This window comes from Zootoca vivipara, chromosome 6 (genome assembly GCF_963506605.1).
Source record: "Zootoca vivipara chromosome 6, rZooViv1.1, whole genome shotgun sequence".
Lineage (NCBI taxonomy): Eukaryota > Metazoa > Chordata > Lepidosauria > Squamata > Lacertidae > Zootoca > Zootoca vivipara.
In genome coordinates, this window is record NC_083281.1 from 33,207,920 (window position 1) to 33,233,638 (window position 25,719).

At 47.9% G+C, this 25,719-nt stretch overlaps 1 protein-coding gene across 1 annotated transcript in view; it reads left to right on the top strand.

The window, feature by feature from the left end:
* E2F2 (E2F transcription factor 2) overlaps nucleotides 1-25,514 on the top strand; it is a 36,638-nt gene extending 11,124 nt beyond the window's left edge. The window contains exons 2-7 of the mRNA XM_035120147.2: nucleotides 17,493-17,598; nucleotides 19,262-19,481; nucleotides 20,461-20,619; nucleotides 21,389-21,503; nucleotides 22,561-22,708; nucleotides 24,166-25,514. Coding sequence (XP_034976038.1) covers nucleotides 17,493-17,598; nucleotides 19,262-19,481; nucleotides 20,461-20,619; nucleotides 21,389-21,503; nucleotides 22,561-22,708; nucleotides 24,166-24,413 — 996 coding nt within the window. The 3' untranslated portion in view covers nucleotides 24,414-25,514. The remainder of the gene's footprint in view (nucleotides 1-17,492; nucleotides 17,599-19,261; nucleotides 19,482-20,460; nucleotides 20,620-21,388; nucleotides 21,504-22,560; nucleotides 22,709-24,165) is intronic.
* Nucleotides 25,515-25,719: the final 205 nt, after the last annotated feature.

The window sequence follows — 25,719 nt, forward strand, 5'->3', positions numbered from 1 at the left end:
AGGAATTCATTCATATATTTTTTTTTCAAAATATAGTCTGGCCCACCACATGGTCTGAGGGACGGTGGACCGGCCCACGGCTGAAAAAGGTTGCTGACCCCTGGCTTAGAGGGAGGGAGAGAGAGTCAGAATGGTAACTCTGCCTTTGGTGGTCTAGAGCTGCAAAGTTGGTGTTCTTGCACTTCAGTCATCATAGCCTTCATTCTTTCTGCTCCTTCCAAAAGTTTTATTTAATAACCCGAAGAGGTATAAATGCACTGCGTCCGCATTAACTCCCTGGTACTGGGAGCCTAAATTCATGCAGAGCCCTTTCAACGTCCCAATTCCTGGTATGTTGGTGGTATTAGTATTATTACAAAAATTGGTCCTGTAGCGCGGACTGTTTCAATTCAGGGTTCCAGCCAGCCGTGCCCTGTGCTAGGAGACTCCATTCCATTTCCCCCTCCCCTTTTGAAAATGAGCATAATAGGAGTATAATAGTTCTGCTGTAGAAGGCTTTGTGGAGCTCATTGCAGAGCTGCCCTCCAGGATTTGGAACATAATGTCCTGATCCTTGTTCCACTCCTTGTGGGCTGTGTCCTTTTTCCCATGCACTGTTGTCAATGGATTTTTGGTCCATTTGGATTGGCAGTCAGATGCAGTTGGGCGTGTACTATATCTTTAGGGTGTACTATATCATAGGGTGTACTATATCATAGCTTTAGGGTGTACTATATCATAGCTCAGTGGCAGAACATGTGCTCTGTGTGCAGAAGGTCCCAGGTTAAATCCCGGCATTCCCACATAGGGTTGGAAGTAGTGTTATAAATCAGCCAGGCACATTTTGCAACTGGCACAGGTCCAAGTGTGACCACATGGAGATCTCTTGATGCCAAGTTGGGGACTTATCCCCTCCAGCTTTCTTAAGCAGAATAACTTATTTATTGCTTTTATATCCTACCTTTTTCTCCAAGGAGTACATGGTTCACCCTCCTCCTCAGTTAATCCCTACAATGACCTTGTGAGGTAGGTTAAGAGACTGTGACTAGTCCCAGGTCAATTAGTAAGTTTTATGGCCGAGTGGGGAATTGAACTCTAATCTCCCAGGTTCTGTTCCAACACTCTAACCCAGGAGTCCCCAAACTAAGGCCCGGGGGCTGGATGCGGCCTTATCGCCTTCTAAATCCGGCCCGTGGACGGTCCAGGAATTAGCATGTTTTTACATGAGTAGAATGTGTCCTTTTATTTAAAATGAATCATGCATCTCTAAGTTATTTGTGGGGCCTGCCTGGTGTTTTTACATGAGTAGAATGTGTCCTTTTATTTAAAATGCATCTCTGGGTTATTTGTGGGGCATAGGAATTCGTTCATCGTTTTTTTTTCAAAATATAGTCCGGCCCCCCACAAGGACCGGCCCCCTGCTGAAAAAGTTTGCTTACCCCTGCTCTAACCACTGCGCCACACTGGCTTCCTTGAGTACTACTGCTGTAGGGCAGCTATATAAATTAAGCAGATAAATAAATATGGGGAAAGCCAAATGTCACTTAGCAAAGGATCTGAAATATTTTCCTTTGTTTTATTCTGGATTGTTTGATTGGATGTTTTAATGTGTTGTAAATCGCCTTGAGATTTTTTCCCTTCAGAATATAAGGTGGCATAGGAATGAAATGAAGAGTAATGATAACAATAAATGTCATTGCAAAAAAGGGGGCATCTAGACATTCCTTTATGGTGACTGTAACCTAGATTTAAGGTAAAGGTAAAGGGACCCCTGACCATTAGGTCCAGTCGTGACCGACTCTGGGGTTGCACGCTCATCTCGCATTATTGGCCGAGGGAGCCGGCGTATAGCTTCCAGGTCATGTGGCCAGCATGACAAAGCCGCTTCTGGCAAACCAGAGCAGCACATGGAAACGCCGTTTACCTTCCCGCTGTAGCGGTTCCTATTTATCTACTTGCATTTTGACGTGCTTTCGAACTGCTAGGTTGACAGGAGCTGGGACCGAGCAACGGGAGCTCACCCCGTTGCGGGGATTCAAACCGCCGACCTTCTGATCAGCAAGCCCTAGGCTCAGTGGTTTAACCACAGCACCACCTGGGTACCTTTTGGCAATTGACTTATATTTCTGAGTTTCTAACATTGGTTGGAAGAGATCTCCCGAAACCCTGGGGAGCTGCTGCCAGTCACTGTAGACATTATTGAACTAGATGGAACCAGGGGCCTGAGCTGGTGTGATGCAGTTTCCTATGTCACTCTAGAGCATAGCTGCCAAGTTTTCCCTTTTCTCACGAGGAAGCCTATTCAGCATAAGGGAATTTCCCTTAAAAAAAGGGATAACTTGGCAGCTATGCTCTAGAGGCTGTGGACTGCATCAGAATACAAGCCACATTGTTCTGGGCAGGCAGGTTTTGATTTTGAGGGCTGCCGTGCAGATGGGCTTCAGAATGTGAAAAACACTTCCTGCCTTTTCTTTAGGTTGCTGGTGTGTGCGCTGCATAGTGGGACCTGCCTTTCATCGAGAGGCCCTGACCAATGTGACTCTGCAAATTTCCCTATCTGTAGCAGGAGAGGAAACTGAGGGCTGGGCAGGCAACTCCCAAAAGAGAGTCTGATAAAAGAGTGAGGAAAAGCCATCTAAGGACATTCGGAGCTGCATGTTTCCCCATCTTTGCAGGACGTCTGTGCTGTGGCCAGTTGCTAGTTTTGATACTGCCTTATGGTTCCTGTTAAGACCAGGGGCATCACGTCCATTGAGCTTGGTTTACAGCATGTAGCTTTTGTGGGTTTTCTAGGGGGTTTCCTCTGCAATTTCATCACAGAGCATCTTTCCCGAGTAAAGGGAAGAAACAGACTCCCAGGTCTTTGCAAGTAAAACTCAGCAATGGAGAGAAGGTCCCTCTGCCATCACCATTCCTCCTGCCACCTATAGCTGCCTGTTCTATAGAAAGCAGCACACCATATTTCAAAAAAGTAAAAACCAGGATACCCTGAAAGTTGTTTAGCTTTTTATTTATTTTATTTAGGAAACCACCAAAATTGTTGAGCTTGAACTTGCCTAAGATCCAGGACAAAGTGCCACCTTTAAGGAATTCCCCCCAAACGTCAATTCTGTCTTTGAAATCCTGGCACTCTTGGAGATTTCTTGGAAATTCTGGATGTTATATGTTATAAGCCTTACTGTTTTTCTTAAAAAACAACAACCCTACATCCATGACCTGTCAAACACATTTGGTTAAACTAGCGGGGATAGGGGGATCACCAGGGAGATTTTATGGTGTGGTGTTTGTAGTGTCTATTTGTTCTGCTCCATGTTGCCAGATGGCGATCCTGCAAGGAGCCATGATCACTTGGCTCGGAGTCGCAGTGGAATGCCAAGTTTTCACTGCTAGAGAGAACTGTGCTCCCTCATGCCCCTGCCAGTGCATGATGGGAGCTTGCCAATGTCTGGCTATTTCTTGGTCACAAGGATTCCTCCATTCTGCACAATGTACACTTTTTATGTGTGTTCTCCAAGGGAGACACTGCTACCCACTTAGCCAAAAGGTCTAATTCACAGTTATTAATATTGCAGAGAGGTGCAGGATATAGGAGACATCTGCAGCAATTAAATTTTGAGGGTATGGTAGAACATAACCTCTTCTGATGGTAGAACATAAGAAAAGCCTGCTGGATCAGGCCAATTGCCCCTCTAGTCTAGCATTCTGTTCTCATGGTGGCCAACCAAATGCCTGTGGGACCCCTACAAGCTGGGCCTGAGCACAAGAAGAGCACTCTCCCCTTCTGTGGTGTCCAAGCAAATGGCATCCAGGACCATTACTACCTCTAGCTGTGGAGGTAGGACATAGCTATCAGGGCTAGTAGCCACTGATTGCCTAAACATTAATGTCTAATTCTCTTTTAAAGCCATTCAGGTTGGTGGCTCCCACTGCCTCTTGTGGGAGCAAGTTCCATAGTTTAATTAATTGCTGTGTACTTTTAATTAAGCCCTGAAGTACTTTTACCTGTCCCAAATCTTCCAATATTTGCTCCACTCCCTTGATCATTGGGTTTCCCTTTTCTGAACATTTTCCAACTTGACAATATTTTTTTTGAGGTGAGGCGACCAGAGCTGTGTTCCAGATGTGGTTGCACCATTGATTTGTATACAGTGGTACCTCGGTTTATGAACACAATTGGTTCCGGAAGTCTGTTCATAAACTGAAGTGTTCATAAACTGAAGCAAACTTTCCCATTGAAAGTAATGGAAAGTGGATTAATCTGTTCCAGACGGGTCCGCGGAGTACTCAACCTGAAGCGTACTTAACCCGAAGCATGGGTGTAATTGGTTCCGGAAGTCTGTTCATAAACGGAAGCGTTCATAAACGGAAGCGAACTTTCCCATTGAAAGTAATGGAAAGTTAATTAATCCGTTCCAGATGGGTCCGCAGCGTTCGTAAACTGAAAATTCATAAACTGAGGTGTTCATAAACCGAGGTTCCACTGTAATGGCATTATGCTACCTGCAGTTTTATCTCCAATTCCCTTCTAGCTGATCCCTAGCATGGGGTTTGCCTTTTTCACACCTGCTGCACAGTGGATTGACATCTTAATCAAGCTATGGACTATGACCCCAAGGTTTCATTCCTGGTCAGTTACTGCTATTTCAGACTCTATGGACTTGTATGTGAAGCTGAGGGTCTTTTCTTGCCCTGGCCTGCATTACTTTACACTTGCTTACAATGAATTGCATTTGCCATTTTACTACCCATTCATTCATTTTGGGAGAGGTTCCTTTTGGCACTTTTTGCCATCGCTTTTTGTGTTAATGATCCTGAACAGTTTAGCATCATCAGCAATCTTGGCCACCTCACTGGCCAGCCTAATTTAAGATTATTTATGAACAAGTTAAACAGCTCAGGTCCCAATACCAATCCATAGGGGACTCCGCTTTTTACATCCTTCCATTTGGAGAACTGCCCTCTGAATTGGTTTCTGCCGAACCAATTCCTGATCCACAAGAGGAGCTCTCCTCTTAGTTTTTGTGGAGATTCCTTCTCAAAACCCTTTTGAAAGTCCAAGTGCACTATGTAATATGTGGGCACATCCTCATTTGCTGGGCATTTGAGTGGAGTCCTGAGATGGAAAAGCTGGTTATTACGGTAGTGCAATACCGTATGCTCTTCCTATGCTGTTTTTTTCTGGGGCCAAGCTGCACCAAATTCCCTATTTGCACCAAATGCTTTCCCATTACCAAAGTTCCTGCTTGCACATTTGAAACTTACTTGACATGGGGGCCAGAGTGATAACTGGCTTCTGCTATGTACCCTACCAGAGTATTGTGACTCCCATTGTTGGTATGTTTTAATTGGCTGCAGAGTTAGTTGGCATCCTGTGCTCAGTTGTGGCTGAGTGGGAAGCAGCCACTTGGTCTCCCCATTGAGTCAGTGGCTGTGTAGTTGCTTGCAACAGCTCTTTTGCTGTTTTAAAGCTTTGCTGGTGGTGGAGGCAGGATTTTGGCTGGTGGAGGATAGGATCTGTGCTAAGCTGCCCTTTCTGTCAACATAACTAGGGTACCATAGAACTTCACATTGGCATAAAGTTATGCTGCTGTCATGAGGGATTTAGGAGCAATCCTTTTTTTTATCTAGCCTGCATAACTTGAAGTTGGGCTTGTGCTGTGAGATCTCTTTCATTAGGTGTCAGCGCTAGAAAGAATATTTGGAAAAGAGGGGGGTGAATATGACTATGCCTGTTCAATGTGCAAATTGCAAATATTTATAACTGTGAAGCAGTTTAGGGTAAGTTGCCTTTAGGGTAAGTTGCCATCAAATGTAAGTACAGTGGTGCCTCGCTTAACGAATGCCTTGCTTAACGAAATTTCCGCTTAACGAAAGGATTTTTCGAGCGGAGGTTGCCTCACTACACTAGACGAATTCGTTTTATGAAAAATTCGTCTAGCGAATCGCGGTTTCCCATAGGAATGCATTGAAATTCAATTAATGCGTTCCTATGGGCAAAAAAATTTTAAAAAAAAATTCAATGCATTCCTATGGGATTCGCTAGATGAATTTTTCGTTATAAGAAAAGACCCGTGGAACGAATTAAATTCGTCTAGCAAGGCACCACTGTAGTTTTAAGCCCCACTTCAGAGGGATGGAGTTAAGTCCTAGCCTTACTCCCTTGTAGAAATCAAAGGGCCTGTTCAATTGTAACACTAAACTATGGACTTGGGCAAAGTCCTCTCTACCATGTCCACAAGCAGAAGATTGGCAGCATCTAATATTGTTTTAATATTCAATTGGGAGCCTCCCAGAGTGGCTGGGGAGACTCGGCCAGATGGGCGGGGTATAAATAATAAATTATTACTATTATTATTATTATTATTTCCACTTTTAAACTACCTATGGTTCCCAACTGCATCCAAACTCTGGGAACTGGCTGGTGTAATTTATGGTTAGTGAGCAGGCTAGAATTGTAAGCCATAGTTTGATCCTTCTTGCTTCTTTTTTGAACCTGACATAGTTTTAAACCAGTGATGGAGAACCTGTGGCCCTTCAGATACTGTAGGCTTACAAATCCCATTTCCCTGACTATTGGGTTTGATGGGAGTTGGAGTCCCAACAACCTTGGTAGAGCCAATGTTGGTTCAAACGAAGTTTATTTACTTTATTTATTTATAGATAAAGCATTTATATATTGCCCTCGCAGAACACCAGGGTGGTATACAACAGCGCAAAAAACATTTAAAAGCAATACAAAGCAATAATTAAAACCAGTTCCTTCTGATACCCTGGTGCCCAAGTTGTGTAGGGCAAGTAGGAGCTGGGGCCCATTGGGACTGCTAGGGTGGAAGGCAGGCAGATGAGCAATAGACGGAGCCCATTCTAGCCCCATCTCCCACCGCAAATCCTCCTCCCTGTTGAGTTATTAGGTGCCATCAGGCCGGCCAGCATTGCCAATGGCCAGGGATAACTGGAGTTGTAGTTCAACAACATCTGGAGGTTCCGCAGGGTAATCACTGCTGCTGCAATGTGTGAATGGGCCCCCGTGCATAGTTTTCAGGGGGTATAAAGATTTCTGTAGAGGCCTGGATTACCTTGGGAGGTGCTGTTCTTGTATTTTTCATGGTGGAAATCCTGTTCTGTCTGTGCATGAAAGAGAGAGGAGGAGAGAGTGGGTGTGTACCATAAATGCTGTGGTATTCTGTGATAATGTAGCAGAAGGGTTCCCACGCCCTAGAGAGGGTGTGTGCATGTTTTGGGGAAAGGAGGGAGGGGGGTTGAGTTCAGGGCATGACATATCTGCCTGGGCAAGGCTAGAGCGTGGTGGGGCTCTGTTCACACTTCTGCCACCAGAATCCTCTCTCCTCTTTTTAAAGAAATGTAGGCCCCCTCGGGGCTGGGTTTGGCCTTCGTTTTTGGCTGCTAATGAAGGGAATTGCCTTCCGACCAGGGTCTTTTCACCTGTTTGAGGCTCCCGCTTGTCTTGCCATCCCTCCCGTCCCCCTTGCCCCAAGGGATTGTGGGAAATTTGCCAAGGAATGCCTGGCTAGGTTGAGGCCTAGTAGTCAAATAAAACGTTTGTTGATAATGCCATTTGCTGGGAATGAAAAGGAGGGGCCAGGATCCTGTTCTCCACCTCTTCATTAAAAAAAAAAAAGTCCCTGAAAAAGGAACGTTCATCTTCTTACATACCCATAAATCAATAAATAAATGCAAATGTTTAATAAGAACTATGCCTTGTACAAACAGGGCAGGGCATTGAGGCCTCCTTGCTTCCCACTTCGACCCACCAGCAACTTCCTTTGCTTAGCACCAGCCGTGGCTGCTGCAGGGGCATTTCTCTCTCCCCCAACTCGGCTAGTCTTCTCTGTCTCTCCCTCCCTCCAGCTCCCGACACCCCCAATTCCTTTTGGCTATGAGCCTGTCAAAGCTGAGGAGATGGGGAAAGGAGGAGGGCTCTTCTCTTCCATTATCAACGTGGCAGCTTGGGCGGCCAGCTGTCGTGCGGCTAATCCTGCTGGTGGTGGGGGAATGACAGGATCGCACTAGGTTGGGCCAGGCAAAGCAGCTGCTCCCTGGCCTGCTCTGCTACTTCCTTTTGTCCTTTCCCCACCAAACGCCCTCCTCCCCTCCTTGGGGACTTGTGAATGCATCCTTCTCCCTGTTTTGGAGTCGGCAGAGGGGAGCGGACAGGCGGGCGCTGGTGACTCTTGTGTAGTCTTGACCCCTCCACCCCAGACGTGGGGGACTTTTCCTGTAGGGCTGCCATACGTCGGGGGGGGGGTTCCAGAAGGAGCCTGGTTGTCTTGGATCTTCAGCAAGTAAACCAAGAAATCACGGTTTTTTGAGGGGAGGGGGTTTGTCTACTTCTTGAAATATGGCAACCCTATTTTCCTGCCTCCCATTCTTTCCATAAGGCTGCCGTGGGGACAGGCCATAGCTCAATGGTGGAGCTGCTGCTTTCCATGCAGAAGGTCCAAGGTTCAATCCCTGGTCGGGTTGGGAATGTCCCCAACCTGAGACATCAGAGAGCAGCATAGAGAATTACAAAACGAGGTTGGCCAATGGCCTGACTCTTTATAAGGCGACTTCCTATGAGGGCCTTTCCGCTCTCCACTTGGACCACATCTGCACCATTCTTTGAAAGCCCTATCATGCCGCTTCAACAACCATGCCTTCCCCAAAGAAACCTGCCCAGTGAAGAGAGGGCCCAGGCAGAATGCAGAACTCCTTCCCAAGCTCTCATTTGCTCTTGTTGGAACCGGTAAGGAAACACACACACACACACAAACCTTCTCCTGCCACCAGCAGTTGAAAATACTCTTGTTTATATTTATTTTCTTCCACCTTTGGTGCAAAAATGGCCCTGCCTCTCTCTTTCTCCTGTGTTTTATTATCTGGAACTCTCATCATCTCTGCCCACTGGTCCTGCTAGCTAGGGATGATGGAAGTTGTAGTCCAGCAATAGCTGGGGACCCAAGTTTGAGGAACACTGCATTAAGGGATGCCAACTAGGGCTTTAAAAGTATGCAGTACCCGCACCAAACATTTAAAGCACTATTATACTATTTTAATAGTCATGGCTTCCCCCAAAGAAACCTGGGAGATGCAAGGGTGCTGAGAGCCAAAGAAGGTGCCTGTGTGCTTCAGAGAGCTATAATTCCCAAAGTTCTCTGGGAAGAGGGATTGACTGTTAAACCATTCTGGGAATTGCAGCTCTGTCAGGGGGATAGGGGTCTCCCTAACAACACTCAACATCCATAATAAACTACAGGTAGGCATGCAGAGTTTCAGCTACATGGCTGAAACTACATAACAACCACCACCTCACAGTTTTGGATGCCACGCACTCAGCTTTTTAAGCAACTAAGCTCCCGGTTCCAACTATGGGAAAATGCCAGCAGCATACATTTATCATGTGACAGTCTACATTGCTCAAAACATCTTAGTTTGGAGGGGGGGGAGATGGCTAAACTGGGGGTTTCCAACATGGGGACAGGAATCCTGATTGACGGAGGTTCCATTCTGTGTGTTGGAAACTCTTCCTGAGTAGAAACACTATTTCAGGTTAATCCTGATCGCTAGAGGTGTGCCCATCTTGCTTTGTTGTTGAGCGGGTGGAGCTTGCCTCGCACATTCTCACTTTCCCCATAATGTGCTTGCCCTTGAATTCCTTCATAGGGCTAGATGATGGTCTCCCAATGTAGCTCTTGAGTGCCAAGCAATACAGTGCCTGCTGCAGGGTGTTTGTCTTTCTGGGTCTGCCTTTGATGGTTGTTGTGTTTGGGGCCATGCTAAGATGATGATCTCTTCCATTTCTCATGACCTTACGACAGGAAACAAAAGTGCGAGCAGCGGCAATAGCGTTGCTCTCTGTGTGTGCCCCCCCCCGCCTTTCTTGTTGTTGCATTTGAGCCTTCTGCTCTTGACTGTTACCGTTTTACAGCTGGGATGTGCAGAACTTTGACCACAGCTGGTGTGGCATGCAGCTCCTCTCCAAGCAAATTAAATGTAGGGCAGCGCTATGTTAGCAGGCAAATGGCTTCACGGCAAATGCTCTTTGCCTCTCAACTGCTCACCTGGGAGCCGTTGCTGCCGTTGCAGCTGCTAGTCCGCTGGCGAGTGTTTTGCAATGTTTACTACGATCTTAGATGCCTGTTATATTCATCGCATGAAGGGTTGCCATGTGTAAACAAGCAGTAACTGACTGTTGCAGATTCTGAAGGAGATGAGCAGAGGAAGCCGAAAGGGGTCACATCATTTCTCTCTGCTTTTGTTACCTGTCGTTTGGGAAGCTAACTCTTTAGCTGCTTAAGAAGCTGTGGCTGGTGCCCATTGGCACCGGGGGGGGGGGGCAGAAGGCAGGGAGGCCAAACAGTAGGTGGAGCCAGAGTCAATATGTCCCCATCCTCCTCCCTGCTGAGTTCTTCAGGGGCAACACGGAAGCTAAGCTGACAGACAGAGCCATCTCTTGACCTGCTGTAAGAAGGCAGGCAGGCAGGCAGGCAGGCAGGTAGGGGTTGACTGAGGACAGTGCCCAATTCAATCTAGGGGAGCAGGCTCCAATCCTACTTAAAAAAAAGACAAGCATAGATAGGTCAAGGAAGACAAGTGATAGTTCTGTGGTTCCTTCTGGGTTTCTTTGCCTGAGACCCTAAAGAGTGGGGGACCCATTAGAAGTCACAACAGCCTGACTTACACATGGCTAGTTCTCTCTGGTGTGTGTAATGTTTAGCCACGGTCTGGCCACCTTTCCTCTTTTTCAACTTGTGTAAAAACCATACTGGCAGGAGCTTCCTAGAGTCCAGAAGAGGCTGCCGTTGGATCATCAAGCTGCAGAATTGGAAACAGTGCTAGAAACTCAGGTATAGAAGCTGGGAGCCCACTAGAGCAGCCCTTGATATTCGTGCTGAGATTCAAGCAGCCATCCTCACTTTTGACTTTGAGGTGTCTTGAAGACTTAAAAAAGAAAAAGAAAAGGTGACCGGCCAATGCAGTTGTCAATTTTTGGTTTTTGGGTAACTGGTCATTTTGATGGTCTTCATTTGCTTTCAAAGGTTTTTACATTGCTGTACGAAGCCTTGACGTTTTGTGAGAGGGAGGGTCTATCAGTACTTTTATTAATTAATTGATTGGTTTTTAAAATGCAGCCGTTTGCAGCAGGGCCTCGCTTGTTTGCAGATAATATGCATTTCTCTTGTTTGGCTATCACAGAGCAGCAGGTGGCAGGAGGTGGGGAGGGGAGCAGAATAACTTTGCAAAAGCATCTTTCTATCTCTCTCTGAGTGTGAGAGAGAACAAGAGAAGCACAGAGCCCATTTGTCTCGCCTTGCACTGTGGGAGGAGGGTTGGCATCTTGACTTGGCGGGCTACTGGACCCCTCCCCGGATTGTCTGCCCTGTCAAAGCCACCTGTTGCTCTGCGGCCTGCAAGTTTGTGGCTGACAGATGTACCGCATGGGGAGCAGAGGGAACGGAAAGCGTCGAGACCCCAGAGAACCCTCCTTGCCTCTGATCTGCCAAGCCTGTTTTTTTTTTTTTTTTAAGGCAGGCAGGAGAAGGTGGTGCAGTGGATTCTGCTGCTTGGGGTGATGCTGTTTGCATTGGCAGGTGTTTCCCGTACAGCTGGGTTTAACCATATGGGTGCCCATAGGGACTTGCTGAATGGAAAAGAGGAGGATACCCATATCTCGGTTCGCTGTGTTCAAACCAAAAGTGGTATAAACAAATCTGCGAGCCGCTTGTGCGGAAACCTCTGTGCATGCTTTATTTTAAATATTAGGGTTTCTTTTCAAAACATAGAGAAAAGAGCCAAATATCCATCCTGGCGGCGGGAGGAATTATACAAGATTTAGGTTTGTGTGCTTTTTGTCTACCCCTCCCTCTCTCTCTGTGTACATCGAAGACAATGTTAACTGAAAGCTGCACATGTATCCATGCAGAACACACAAGCCTGACCTGTAGACTTCAGACAGTATTGTGTGTGTGCATGCTTCACTACAACTATGCTAGTGTCTTGGCCCTTTTTTAAAAGAAAAGGAAACCGAACTTTGGCAGGAATCAAATGCTGCACTATAGCTAAGTTCTCTCTGAAACTGTAAGGCAGGCACCCCCAAACTGCGGCCCTCCAGATGTTTTGGCCTACAACTCCCATGATCCCTAGCTAACAGGACCAGTGGTTGGGGAAGATGGGAATTGTGGTCCAAAACATCTGGAGCGCCGAAGTTTGCGGATGCCTGCTGTAAGGCAAAACAGTGGCAAACGTGGGTCCCCAGAACGCACACAATAAGCTGAACCCATTGCGGAGCCAAATCAGAATCCCTGTGTCTTTTAAAGGCTTCTACAGAAGAGGGAACTTTAGCCAATAGCACTAGCTGTACTGGATTGAGAAAAGCAAATCTGGTGTTGTGTAGTGGTTGGAGTATTGGGCTTTGACCTGGGAGACCAGGGTTCAAATCTCAACTTGGCCACGAAACTCACTCACTGGGTGATCTTGGGCCGGTCACTATCTCTGAGCCTAACCTGTATCACAGGGTTGGTCATTACCACTGTGTCATAAAAAAATATATCACAGTGGTTTGCAACAGTAAACCTGAACGCTGGAAGATTCAGGACAGAGAAAAGGGGGTATCCTTTTCACACAGTACATAGTTTAACTCAGAGCTTTCCAAACTAAGGCCCAGGGGCCGGATGCGGCCCAATCACCTTCTCAATCCGGCCCGTGCATCTCTGAGTTATTTGGGAGGGGCAAAGGAATTCGTTCATATTTTTTTTTCCAAAATATAGTCTGCCCCCCCCACAAGGTCTGAGGGACAGTGGACCGTCCCCCTGCTGAAAAAGTTTGCTGACCCCTGGTTTAACTATAGAACTCACTGCCTCAAAGGGGTGGGGATGGCTGCTCCCTTGGCTGGCTTTAGAAGAATCTATAAGTCATAGAGAACAAGGCGCTCAGTAGGAGCCACTTTGCTTGGGGACTGTCTTGCCCTGTTCTCTGCTCCCACGGCTCCCATTGGGCCGAGTGATCCAGTAGCAGGGAGGAAGCACTTGAGGAGAAGGGCAGGCAGCATGGGAGCAGTCTGGCCGCTAGGCAGGAAGCGGGCAGGAAGCGATAGGGGAGTTGGCTGACTTGGGCTGCTGCTGCCTGCCCTTCTTTTTCCTGTCGGCCGTCTTTGCTTATTGCTCCTGCCTGCATTTTGAATGGGGTTAAGGACAGGTGTCCTCCCGTAAGTTGGCGCTCATGCCTGCAGACCCTTTCTTCATCTTTTCAGTGGCCACCCCTTAGCTGAGCAGCTGCGGGATTTCAGAACCTGCCTTTATCATGGCTGTAAATTCTATGTCTTGATTCAATCTTTCTCTGGTACTAGACAAAATGCTTTGTTTGCTTGTTTCAGTTACATCTCAATCTCTGCAGAGCTCAAGGTGGCAAACATGGTTCTCCCCCATCTGCTTTAACCCCCCCCCCCCCACAACAGCCCTGTGAGGTAGATTAGGCCGAGAGGCGGTGAGCGGCTCAAGCTCACCCAGTGAGCTTCATGGCTGAGTGGGGATTTGAACCCTCTTCTCTCAGGCCAACCCTCTAACCACTATACCACACTGGGCTGTCTCACACGGTCTTTGTTGGTAGACCTGGACCTGCTGTGTTAGCGTCACAAAGGTCTTTTCACCAGTGTTAGAAATTAGCCTAGTGCCGGGCCTGTTTTGCGACTTGCTGGCTGTTGCACCTGCCCCTCTGCGCATGGTAACCTCCTTTGCCAAAATAGCAAAAAGTCATATTTGTGTGCTCTCTGCACCTTCTGAGTATCATGGACTCATTGCACACATTCATCCTTGTTCCATTTCCTCTCTCCTCTGCCCTCCCCCTTCTCTTTCTTTCTTTCTTTCTTTCTTTCTTTCTTTCTTTCTTTCTTTCTTTCTTTCTTTTTCTTTTTTGCGATTCCCCCATTGGAAAACCAAACCCCACCCTCACCCCGATACTAATAGCAGCAGCCTGGCGTCTGCTTGCTTTCTATTTAAATTGGTCCCTCTCCAATTTGGTATAATGATTAGGTTGCCTCAGACCAGTAGAATCAGCTAGCTGGGAATTAGTGCTCCTCTTTCTTTGTAGGAACACTAAAGGAAACGTCTCCCTTCCTTTTGCTCAACAAGGTGTGTTGTATTCTCTTTGAACTTAAAACTTGCTACTAGCAACCTGCTTTAGGATTTAAGATCCGCTGCTAGCAACTTCAGCTGGGCTAACTTGGTGTCTTTTGCCGTACAGTGGTGCCTCGCTTAACGAATGCCCTGCTTAACAAAATTTCCGCTTAACGAAAGGATTTTTCAAGTGGAGGTTGCCTTGCTAGACGAATTCGTTTTATGAAAAATTCATCTAGCGAATCACGGTTTCCTATAGGAATGCATTGAAATTCAATTAATGCATTCCTATGGGCAAAAAAAAAATTAAAAAAATTCAATGCATTCCTATGGGATTCGCTAGACGAATTTTTCGTTATAAGAAAAGACCCATGGAACGAATTAAATTCGTCTAGCGAGGCACCACTGTATTTCCATAGGTGTCTCTCAGCCTTGATCTGCTTGACCACCACCTTGTTATCACGGAGACCCTTTACCTGTGTTCACTGGCAGAAACTTGCAGCAAAGCTGCTCTGACCTCCCCCTCTCCACCCACCCCTCTTCAAAACTTGCTGCTTCAGCAAGACATGTTTCTCTGCAGGGTTGGGCTGAAAGTCATATACTGTACTGTAGAAACATGTAGCAATCCATCAAGCAGTCAGTCCTAAAGCCTGCCCTGATAAGATCAGGCCTTTCCCCTTTGCTTTGGCTGCTAGCCAGGTTGGTAGCAAACATCTCTCCTTAAGAGAAACACTGTATTCTTGAACCACTTGTGTTCTTTGATAATAAGAAGTACAGCCCATGGTATGTATGTCTCAAGGCAACTTTTCCAGCAGGTTGTCGTCAAGCAGTGGAGCCAGTGTTTGAAACTCAGGTATATAAGCTAGGTGCCAAATGGCGCCCTAAAGTTTCAACTTAGGTTATGGTTGCTACAGCAAGACCTTCTTGGTGGTCCCTTCCAATGCTACAGTTCTATGATCTCATGTACATTGCTTGCTGCTTGCTCTTACAATAATTCACTTGTCCCAGTATGCAAGAAGGAGAAACACACACAGCGGAAATGGAATTAAAGCAGAGGTTTTAAAACTGGTTGCCAACCTGGCACCCAGAAATCTCCACATAGTCCCGCACCAGTCGCAAAAAGCGCCTCGCTAATATCTAACACTGAGTGAGAAGGGCAGCAGGAGTGAATTTCTTCTTCTCCTTTTCTGTCCTCGGCCTGATTAACAAAATTAACTAGGCCCGTCCATGCACTGAGATCAGCAGAGGAAGCCATGTTTTGTTCTAAACCAGGAGTCAGCAACCTATATTTTGAAAAAAAAAGAACGAATTCCTATGTCCCACAAATAACCCAGAGATTCATTTTAAATAAAAGCACACATTCTACTCATGTAAAAACACCAGGCAGGCCCCACAAATAACCCAGAGATGCATTTTAAATAAAAGGACACATTCTACTTATGTAAAAACACGCTGATTCCCGGACCATCCACGGGCCGGATTGAGAAGGCGATTGGGCCGCATCCGGCCCACAGGCCTTAGGTTGCCTACCCCTGGTCTAAACCATGAATCATGGCTTAATAACCTCGAATATGCACAATCAACATGTACCTGCAAGAGCTGCCTTGTTCTACACAAGTGAGGAAATGAGCCAAGCAGTTGCTCTTAACCATAGTTTGGTGTTACATCCAAACTAGGAAACTATGGTTAACAGCTTCAAAACATGTGAGGATTTACATGCCAGCTTTAAACCACGATAGAAGTTTACAGAGTTACTGTATGCATGGCATGAAGTAAGTGGATAGAATCCCCCGCCCCGCCCCACCCCCCCGCCCTCTCTCACTAGAACTTGTAGACATCCAATGAGGCTGGAAGTTAGAAGAGCCAGGGCAGATTTTTTTTAAAGTACTTTTTCTTGCAGTGCAGTTAACGGTGGAACTCACTTCCACAGGAGGCAGCGATGGCCACCAACTTGGATGGCTTTAAAACAATATTAGACAAATACATGGAGGGAAAGGCTTTCGGTGGCTACTGGCCATTAGGGCTATGTTGTCCTCCACTCACAGAGGCATTAAAGGTAAAGGGACTCCTGACCATTAGGTCCAGTCGTGACCGACTCTGGGGTTGCGGCGCTCATCTCGCTCTATTGGCCGAGGGAGCTGGCGTACAGCTTCCAGGTCATGTGGCCAGCATGACTAAGCTGCTTCTGATGAACCAGAGCAGCACACGGAAACGCCATTTATCTTCCCGCTGGAGCAGTACCTATTTATCTACTTGCACTTTGACATGCTTTTGAACTGCTAGGTGGGCAGGAGCAGGGACTGAGCAACAGGAGCTCACCCCGTCACAGGGATTCAAACCGCCAACCTTCTGATCGGCAAGCCCTAGGCTCAGTGGTTTAACCCACAGCGCCACCCACATTGCATTGCTGGAAATTGCGCTCATGCCCAGCTTGCAGGCATCCAGTTGGCTCGTGTTTTTATGACACAGATGTCTTTTGTTGAATTATTCTATTATCTCACTGTATTTCTACCCCACTTTTCTATGAACTATTTTCACAGCAGGTAACAGTTTGAAAGGTGGGTCATACTTGAACAGAGGAAAACCAGGGAGAAGCTCCCATGGGCTACTCTTAAATTAGGAATCTGCCGTACACCAGGTCAGACCACTTGGCCAGTATTGTCTCAGTCAATATAGTTCACACTGATGGGCAGTGGCTCCTCGCTTTATCTGGAGATGCCAGGGATTGAACCTGGGACCTTTTGCAGGGATCGTAGTTTCTCTGCCATTGAGCTACAGAGAGGGCTCTTCCCCTAGGCTCAAATCATCAAGAAGTTCAACTCTACTCATTTGGGTCCAAATGGAGACAATGGTATGGTTTCCCACTACAGATGTTCTTTAACTCAGCAATACCAAGCTAATTGTTTTGTGGCCGCCTGTTTGCTTGTGCCCTGTTCTGTTCTTTGAGCCCAAGGGACACTGGTGGCACTGTGGTCCAAGCCACTGAGCCTCCTGGGCTTGCCGATGGGAAGGTCGGCAGTTCAAATCTGCACAACGGTGGTGAGCTCCCATTGCTCTGTCCCAGCTCCTGCCAACCTAGCAGTTCGAAAACATGACAGTGCAAGTAGATAAATAGGTACCACTGTGACAGGAAGGTAAATGGCGTTTCCGTGCGCTCTGGTTTCCGTCATGGTGTCCCAATGCACCAGAAGCGGTTTAGTCATGCTGGCCGCATGACCCAGAAAGCTGTCTGTGGACAAACGTTGGTTCCCTCTGCCTGAAAGGGAGATGAGCGCCGCAACCCCATAGTCGCCTTTGGCTGGACTTAACCATCCAGGGGTCTTTTACCTTTTGCCTTTTGCCTGTTCTTTGAACTCCTGTTGGTAACTTAACCATGGCAATCTTTCTCTCCCTTCTTTCTAGGCCAAAAGGAAGCTGGATCTGGAAGGAACAGGCCAGCAGTGCCTCCCAGAGTTCCGAACCCCAAAGGGCAAAGGAAGGACGCTCCCGCATATCCCCAGCCCCAAAAGTAAGTGAAAGCAGAAGTCCTGGGTGGAGAAAAGGCTGCATTCTTTTATTTTTAGCTGCTTTTTTAAAATCTAAAAATCAAGTTTCTAGCCCTTGTGACTGAAGAGATTAGCTTGGAAGTCATGTGGGCAGCATCCCGGAAAGCTGAGGAGCTAAAGGTGTCCGTACTGATGAAATAGAAAAAGGTCACTCAATGTACAAAGTCGCTTTTTAACTCACGTGTGGCTGTACTCTATTGCAAATCATAGAATTGTAGAGTTGGAAGGGACCTCGAGGGCCATCTAGTTCAACCCTCGACAATGCAGGACTCTTTTGCCCAATGTGAGGCTTGAACCCACGACCCTGAGATGAAGAATGCTAGTATATGTCACCGCAGGGTGTGGAAGAAGAGACCTCAAAACCTACAGGTGGATTGGTGGGTGGTTTGTGGGTGTTTAATAACAGGGATAACTGAAAGCTGGTTTCCCCCACCTCTTGTCTAAATTAGGCTGTTAGAATCTCTGGTCTGTAGTAACTCGGGTGCAGATTTATGCCCACAGGTGCAGGTCACTCCAGTGTATGGCAGCAAGTAGATGTTTGGCTCCTCCCCGCAAGCTACCATTTCCCACCTAGCCCTGCCCCTGCTGTGATTTTGCACCTGGCAGGGAAATTGCAGCGCTCCTGCACTTCCCTTCCCAGCCATAGCAGAAGGAAGAGGAGGCAGCGATGGCAAAGGGGAAAGCAAATGGGGAAAGCAAGCACTGAGATGGAGGCACTGCATGCCACTCCTTCCCTGGGCAACTAGAGGGCACATTCCAACAAAAGTGAGGGGAAAGGTGGCCGCAGTCCTGTGGCCAGCTAGTAAGGAGATCATCTGCCAGCGTTGAGTCAGGGAAGGCTTGCACTACTTTCTTGTAGCACACAAGCGGCTTAGATATTGGCAGATCTTAGGAAGTTGCTTTTCGCAGAGTCCGGCTACCGGGCAGTGAGTGAGGGGCAGCTGCCTTTCCACATACAGTGGTACCTCGACTTACGAACGACTCAACAACCGAATTTTTCAACTTACGAATGGGGCAAATGGCCGCAGGCTTACGAATTTCTCGACATCCGAATGGAAACCGCAGCGGTTAGATAGGGTTTTTTCGACTTACGAATTTTTAGATGGGGTTGCTTCAACTTGCGAATTTTTCAGTTTCCAATGCATTCCTATGGGAAATCGCGTTTCCAATGGCGCTTTTCGACTTACGAATTTTTTGACCTATGAAGGTGCCTTTGGAATGGATTGAATTCGTAAGTTGAGGCACCACTGTACAACTGTCATTCCCATTGGGGCATTTTATAGGACTCAGAAGGGTCGAGCAAGTGGCTCATTGCAGCTTGAAGCAGCACTAGAGCAGTGTTTCCCAACCTTGTGCCTCCAGATGTTTTTGGACTACAACTCCCATCATCCCTAGCTAGCAAGACCAGTGGTCAGGAATGATGGGAATTGTAGTCCGAAAACAGCTGGAGGCACAAGGTTGGGAAACACTGCACTAGAGCTTGTCCCATTTTAAAAGGAAAGGGTTTATATTCTGTCCTGCCACGTCTCAATGGGAAGGTACCAGGGTCCCGTCAAAATTTACAAGGATTCAGTTAGAAGAATTCTGTGTGCAGGCTATGGCAAATCATCTCTTTTGCATTTTTAGCCCCTAAGTCACCTGGGGAGAAGACCCGCTATGACACGTCGCTCGGCCTGCTAACTAAGAAGTTCATCCACTTGCTCAGCGAGTCGGAGGATGGTGTGTTGGACCTGAACCGGGCGGCCGAGGTGCTGGATGTCCAGAAGCGGCGCATCTACGATATCACCAATGTCCTGGAGGGGATCCAGCTCATTCGGAAGAAATCCAAAAACAACATCCAATGGATGTAAGTGCATTGGGGAACTGGGAGCAAACCCACACCACCCAGTGCCTTAGCTGCTGGACCCCTGGTGAAAAACGACAGCTAAGGGAATTGCAGCCTTGCCTAGTGAGGTTGGCCGGATATGATAGGGACAAGAATAATAACCCTCCCCTTTCTCCCCAAAAAGCATTTGGGGAATACATTACACCATAATCGTTTTGTGAGTATGTGGTGGTGCTGTCGTTTGAGAAAGTTATCAACGGGTGCCATATTTCAATAGTCATCTAAGTCTCACCCAATACAGCAACCTTGGTTTGGACATAATTTACTTTTAGGTGTTCTTTTTTTTTTACACAGTTGACCAAATTCATCCAACACCTTTCTAAGTCTGGTTCTGTTCAAAGAGAGCACAGAACTAGGTCATCAGCATAAAGCAGAATGGACACTTCCCAAGAGAGGGAGAAAAGTCCCGAGCCCCATTCAGGACTTTAATGCGTTTGGTCAATTTCTTTACCAACGGCACTGTCCATACCATTTGTCTCTTTACTGAAAGCTGCAGAAGATCCAAGTTTTAACTTCTTTTTAATTACAGTCGTACTTTGAAAGTCAAGCGGAATCCATTCCGGAAATCCGTTCAACTTCCAAAACATTCGAAAACCAAAGTGCAGCTTCTGATTGGCTGCAGGAAGCTCCTGCAGCCAATCAGAAGCTGCGGAAGCCCTGCCGGACGTTCAGCTTCCAATAATAGTTCGCAAACCAGAACAGTCATTTCCGGGTTTGCGGCGTTTGGGAGCCAAAATTGTTCGAGAACTAAGCTGTTTGAAAACCAAGGTACAACTGTACTGGTTCTAATGTACACAAACCGTTTAGAGCTTTTGACGATTAAATGCTATATCTTAAATCCTGTTGAAGAAATTAAAATAATGATAAAGTTGGTTCTTGTTTCAATGCAGCAAAATGCAGTTCTGCACTCATTCAGTGTATCTCTTGATTTGCTACCCAGGGGGACAGGGATTTTTGAGGACTCCTCTGTGGCAACGAAGCAGCAGGCATTGCGGCAGGAGCTGACGGAGCTCTCCAAGACCGAGAGGATGCTGGACAAGCTCATCCACGAGTGCACACTTCAGTTGAAGCACCTGACAGATGAAGAAACAAATCAGAGATATCCTTTAGAGGGCCGAGAGGTTCTGGAGAAGTTGGGTGGGAGTCTGGAGAGCTGGCTTCTGTCCCCAGTGAACAATTTAGCTCAATGTGACTCTCACCAGATTTGTTGGACTCCAACTTCCATCAGCCCCAGGTAGCATGGCGTCAAGGGTGCTTCCCAGCCAAAGGAATACTCATGGCAGATAGTTAAGCCTCAAGATAACACTTACAGTCACTTCTACAGCTCTGGATACCTATGCACCCCAATCCAGTTATTCTCAGTCCTCACTCTATAGAGCAGTAGCATCAACATGAGTCCACTCCCCTCCACCAGTTTGTATATCTCCCCCCGACGGGCTGCATGCATGCAGCCAGAGACTGTCCCTGTGCGGCAACTTCCTCTGCTCCTCCCTTTTCATTTCCCTCCTGGTTCTAGGGGACAGTGGTGCAGGAGAGGGTGGGGAAGCACCTGGCCCTTCACTTGCCTGATCTGCCTCTTCCTCGTCTTCCAACCCATTTTGTGCTCCACCCTCCAGCACTGAAGGTCTTGCCTCCTGGCTGGTACAGGTGCCCACAGATCACTGTGTCACTCTCCTGAGTCAGAGGCCAGCCCTCTTTCCTCCAGGGCACACTCGTCAGCATCCTGCTAGTAGTCCCTGACACATTGCCAGGCATGATGGGAGTTGGAGTCGTGCTACATCTAGAGAACACCATGTTGGCTTACCTCTGCCTGAGCTGATTCTGGATACGGTTGCCTGGTGTTTTCTTTAACTTCTGCCCTGCCCTACGCTAGCATATGTCACATATCAGGATATCCGTGCCATCAGCAACTTCAACGAGCAGACGGTGATTGTGGTCAGAGCCCCACCAGAAACCCGGCTGGAGGTGCCAGATGTTTGCGAGGTGAGATTGCAAGTTTGGGTTGCGGGGCAAGAGTATAAATAATGTAAGGAGAGCCTGCTGGATCAGGCCAATGTCCCATCTAGTCCAGCATCTTATTTCAGTGGCCCCACCAGATGCCTGTGGGAAAGCCCTCAGATAGGACCTGAGCAGTATCCAGCAGCTGATATTCAGAAGCATCCTGCCTCCAGCTGTGGGGCTAGAGCTAGCCACCAGGGCCAGTAGCCATCAGTTGCCTTATCCTTTATGAATTTGTTAAGCCCTATTTTCAAGCCATCCAAGTTGATGGCCACCACTGTCTCCTGTTTTTTGCCTGCCTCTTGGCAGCATTAGAATACTAGAATTGTAGAGTTGGAAAGGGATCCTGTGGGTCATCTAGTCCAACCCCCTGCAATGCAGGAATCTCAACTGAAGCATCTGTGACAGGTGACCATCCAACCTCTGCTTGGAAACCTCCAATGAGGGAAGAGTCCACCACCTCCTGAGGAAGTCCATTCCACTGTCAAACAGCTCTTACTGTCAGAAAGTTCTTCCTGATGTTTAGTTGGAATCTCCTTTCTTGTAACTCAAAGAGTGGCTTCACAAGACGAGAGCTAGCATAGCATTGGCGGCTGAGAGACTCCTCTGTGCATTGGGGAGTCCTGGGTTCAAATCCTACACCTGTCATGAACTTACAAGGTGACCCATAGGCATGCCACTTTTATTTCAGCCTCAGTTTCTCCCCCACCCCTCCGTAAATGCAATATCAGAATAATAATGCTCGCCTACATTGAGGCATGGACCCTATTACCATGTAGGTAACAGCTTGGCAGGGCCCTGTTTCCTAAGTAAAACGTAGCCTGGTAGAACATAGGAAACTGCCTTGAACTGCCTATTTCTCCAACTACCCTAATACTCTGACTAGCAGCTTCTTCCCCATGTAATGTGGCCTCCTGGGAGAGGGGAGGGGGGTGATAGCTTACCTTCCTAGCCTCTGCCCCAGATCTCAGTGAGTTGTGTTTGGCTTGGTAGGTGACAGGTTGTTCTCTAGTCTCTCACCGCTTTCCTCTTTTCGGGCCAGGAGAACGTCCAGCTGCATTTGAAAAGCAACAATGGCCCCATCGAGGTGTACCTCTGTCCTGAGGAAATCCTGGAGGAGAGCCCAGCCAAGGAGGGCAGCTTTCCCGCTCCAGCACCCCAGGAGAGCAGCAACCCCCCGACGGTGAAAGGTAAAATCTCGAGGGTCTGGATAACCAATGCCTTGGCACTTTTGCATCAATGGATTATGTTTTCATTTATGCAAGGTGTCTCTGCAGACCACACACCCCCACCTTCCCAGCAATGCTCCCCAAACTGGTTTGTTTGCTTGTCTCAGGGGAGAGCGCCCTGGGCCAAAGCATCCTTCCTTGGGCCTCTTCCTGCTTAACCTGGCAGCAGTACCCAGCAGTTGGGTCTTGTGGCCACCTTTTTCATTTCCTACAATGGCAGGTGGCGCTGTGGGTTAAACCACTGAGCTTAGGGCTTGCTGATCAGAAGGTCAGCGGTTCAAATCCCTGCGATGGGGTGAGCTCCCGTTGCTCGGTCCCAGCTCCTGCCAACCTAGCAGTTCGAAAGCACGTCAAAATGCAAGTAGATGAATAGGTACCGCTACAGCGGGAAGGTAAATGGCGTTTCCGTGTGCTGCTCTGGTTTGCCAGAAGTGGCTTTGTCATGCTGGCCACATGACCTGGAAGCTATACGCCGGCTCTCTTGGCCAATAATGCGAGATGAGCGCCACAACCCCAGAGTCGGTCACGACTGGACCTAATGGTCAGGGGTACCTTTACCTTTACCTTTACAATGGCCTGTAGCACCACCCCAGAGCCTTGTGTAGAATTTAAACAGCAGCTCCTGAATCTGCTGTGGTGCTAAACAAGGCAAGGCAAGCAAACAGGTTAGGAGTCTCCGAGGAACTCTTGCCTGATAGCAGAATACGCCTACAAAGTCAGACAGTCTAGAGATCAGGGAATCCAGGTGGTCACAGAGCCCAAGGGTCCAGATGGAGAGCAGGAAGCAGCAAGGTAGGGCTGGGAACTACAGGCGTTGTTTCCAGCAGCTGACTGCTGCTGGAAGTTCTGCTTGAAAAGGCTGAAGCCAGCTGGTTCTCATCAGTGCCTTCTCTGAGTCCTTGAAGGCTGATCAGCTGCTGGTTGAGTCACTCTGCCTTCTGTTCAGCAGGCAAGGCTGACTATGGGCCCATGACAATTACTGCCTCCGATCGTGGAGACAGAACATAGCCATCATAGTCAGTAGCCATGAACATGTCCTCCTGTGTGTTAGTCTGATCCTCTTTTAAGGCCATCCAAGTTGGTGGCCATCCTTGCCTCCTGTGGGAGGGAGTTCCATAGTTTATGTGCTGCAGAAAGAAGGACTTTCTTTTATCTGTCCCGAATCTTCAGCTTCACTGGATGTCCACGAGTGTCTTGAGAGAGGGAGAAAGCCTTTTTGCTCTCCACTTTCTCCATGCAATGCATAATTGTATAAACTTTTCTCATGTCACCGCTTGCCTAGAAAAGCCCCCAGTGCTGCGGCCCTTCCTCATAGGGACACTGTTCCAACCCCTTGAAACTGTTGGGGCTCCCTGCCTTCTGCTTCTCACAGTGGGCACCACCCACCACTGCTCCCTTCTCTTTCTGTCTTTCCCCAGTCGAGTCCGTGAAGACTGAGCTGCCCAGCTGCCTGATGGAGGGGGAAGACGGCTTCCTCGAGCTGCCCCACCACCTCCTGCAACAGACCGAGGACCAACTCCCTTCCGCTTCTTATGGCGACGCAGGCCCCTTTGTCACCTTCTCCCCTCCGCTCGACCAAGAGGACTACCTGTGGGGGCTGGAGGAGGGCGAGGGCGTTAGCGACTTATTTGAGGCCTACGACTTGGGCGACCTGCTAAAGAACTGAGCCCCCGGAATCCCCAGGCCCTTCTCATGGTGCTAATTCCCTCCACTCCAGAGCCTTGGGGCTTTTCTGCCTTGGGGCACTTGCTTGCATTTGGGCTCAGCGGAACCTGGCTGCCAAGACACCCCCCCCCCCCCATCAGCTCTCCGAGAGATCCTTATTCATCTCAGGCTTTTCTGAAACCGTCGTGGACATTGTGCGTGACACTCCCCTCCCCACCCCCGGATGCAATGAGAAGTGCCAACAGCTCCAATGGGGGGACCCCCTCCCACCCCTTTTCCTTCTGCAGAGGTTGCAAGTTGGATGATTATCACTCCACTCATGCATAGCTGCCAAGTTTTCCCTTTTCTTGTGAGGAAGCGTATTCAGCATAAGGGGATTTCCCTTTAAAAAAAGGGAGAACTTGGCAGCTATGCTCATGGTGCCAGCAGCTATAATAGCCCATGTCTGTGACTTTTCTAGGGACCCTTGAAACTTTAACCCCATGATGCGTCCCTGTTTTGCTCCAATTTCTCGCCAAGGCAGAAATGGTCAATTTAGGGCAGTATCGGTAGCACCAGGTATGATTATGGCTGGCAAAGCAACTGCACCAATCCCAGCAGCAGGAGATTTGCAAGTGAGCCCTTTTCCTTGGCTTTGACACCCTGAAATTATGGGCCAATCTGCTGGGAGAAGTAATACTTTTAACAACTGCTTGGCACAGGGCACTCTCCTGCTACCTCTGCGATTCCTCTCCAAGTATCAGTCCTGTGGCACGATGCGTCTGAGCTAAAAGCCCATCCTGGTGAAGCCAATGAAACTTGAAACTTCCTTTCCAGTGCGTCCTGGTATGAAGCTGCAAGGTGACATGCTTCCCTTAATATGTCATTGCAGAGCTAGACAAGACACAGGCCAGTCCCTGAAAAACCATCTTTCTATTCTCCCCAGAAACATTTAGTGAAAGTCTCTGAACATCACAATAGGTGGGGAGCTTTCCCACCTTCGCTCCATGCATTGCCAGCTGCGGGTGTAAAATAGCAGCATGATAACCATCAAGCCCAAGCATCCAGTTTCTCTAGATGATCTATGAGAGAAAGTTGGGGTGCAATTTCGATGCATCGTTCTTGATGACTGACCTTGCTGTCTGGGTCTGGTGGGAGTGGTGGTCCTAAAACATCTGGAATGGCCACAGGTTCCCCATCACTGCTATAGGGGATGCATACTTTCTCAGGGAACAATGATTTCATTTGTTCCGATACTCCTGACCAAATAACATGCTGCCTTTGGAGGTGCTGCTGCTCAGAACTGTTCCTTGTGTGTGTGTCTCTCT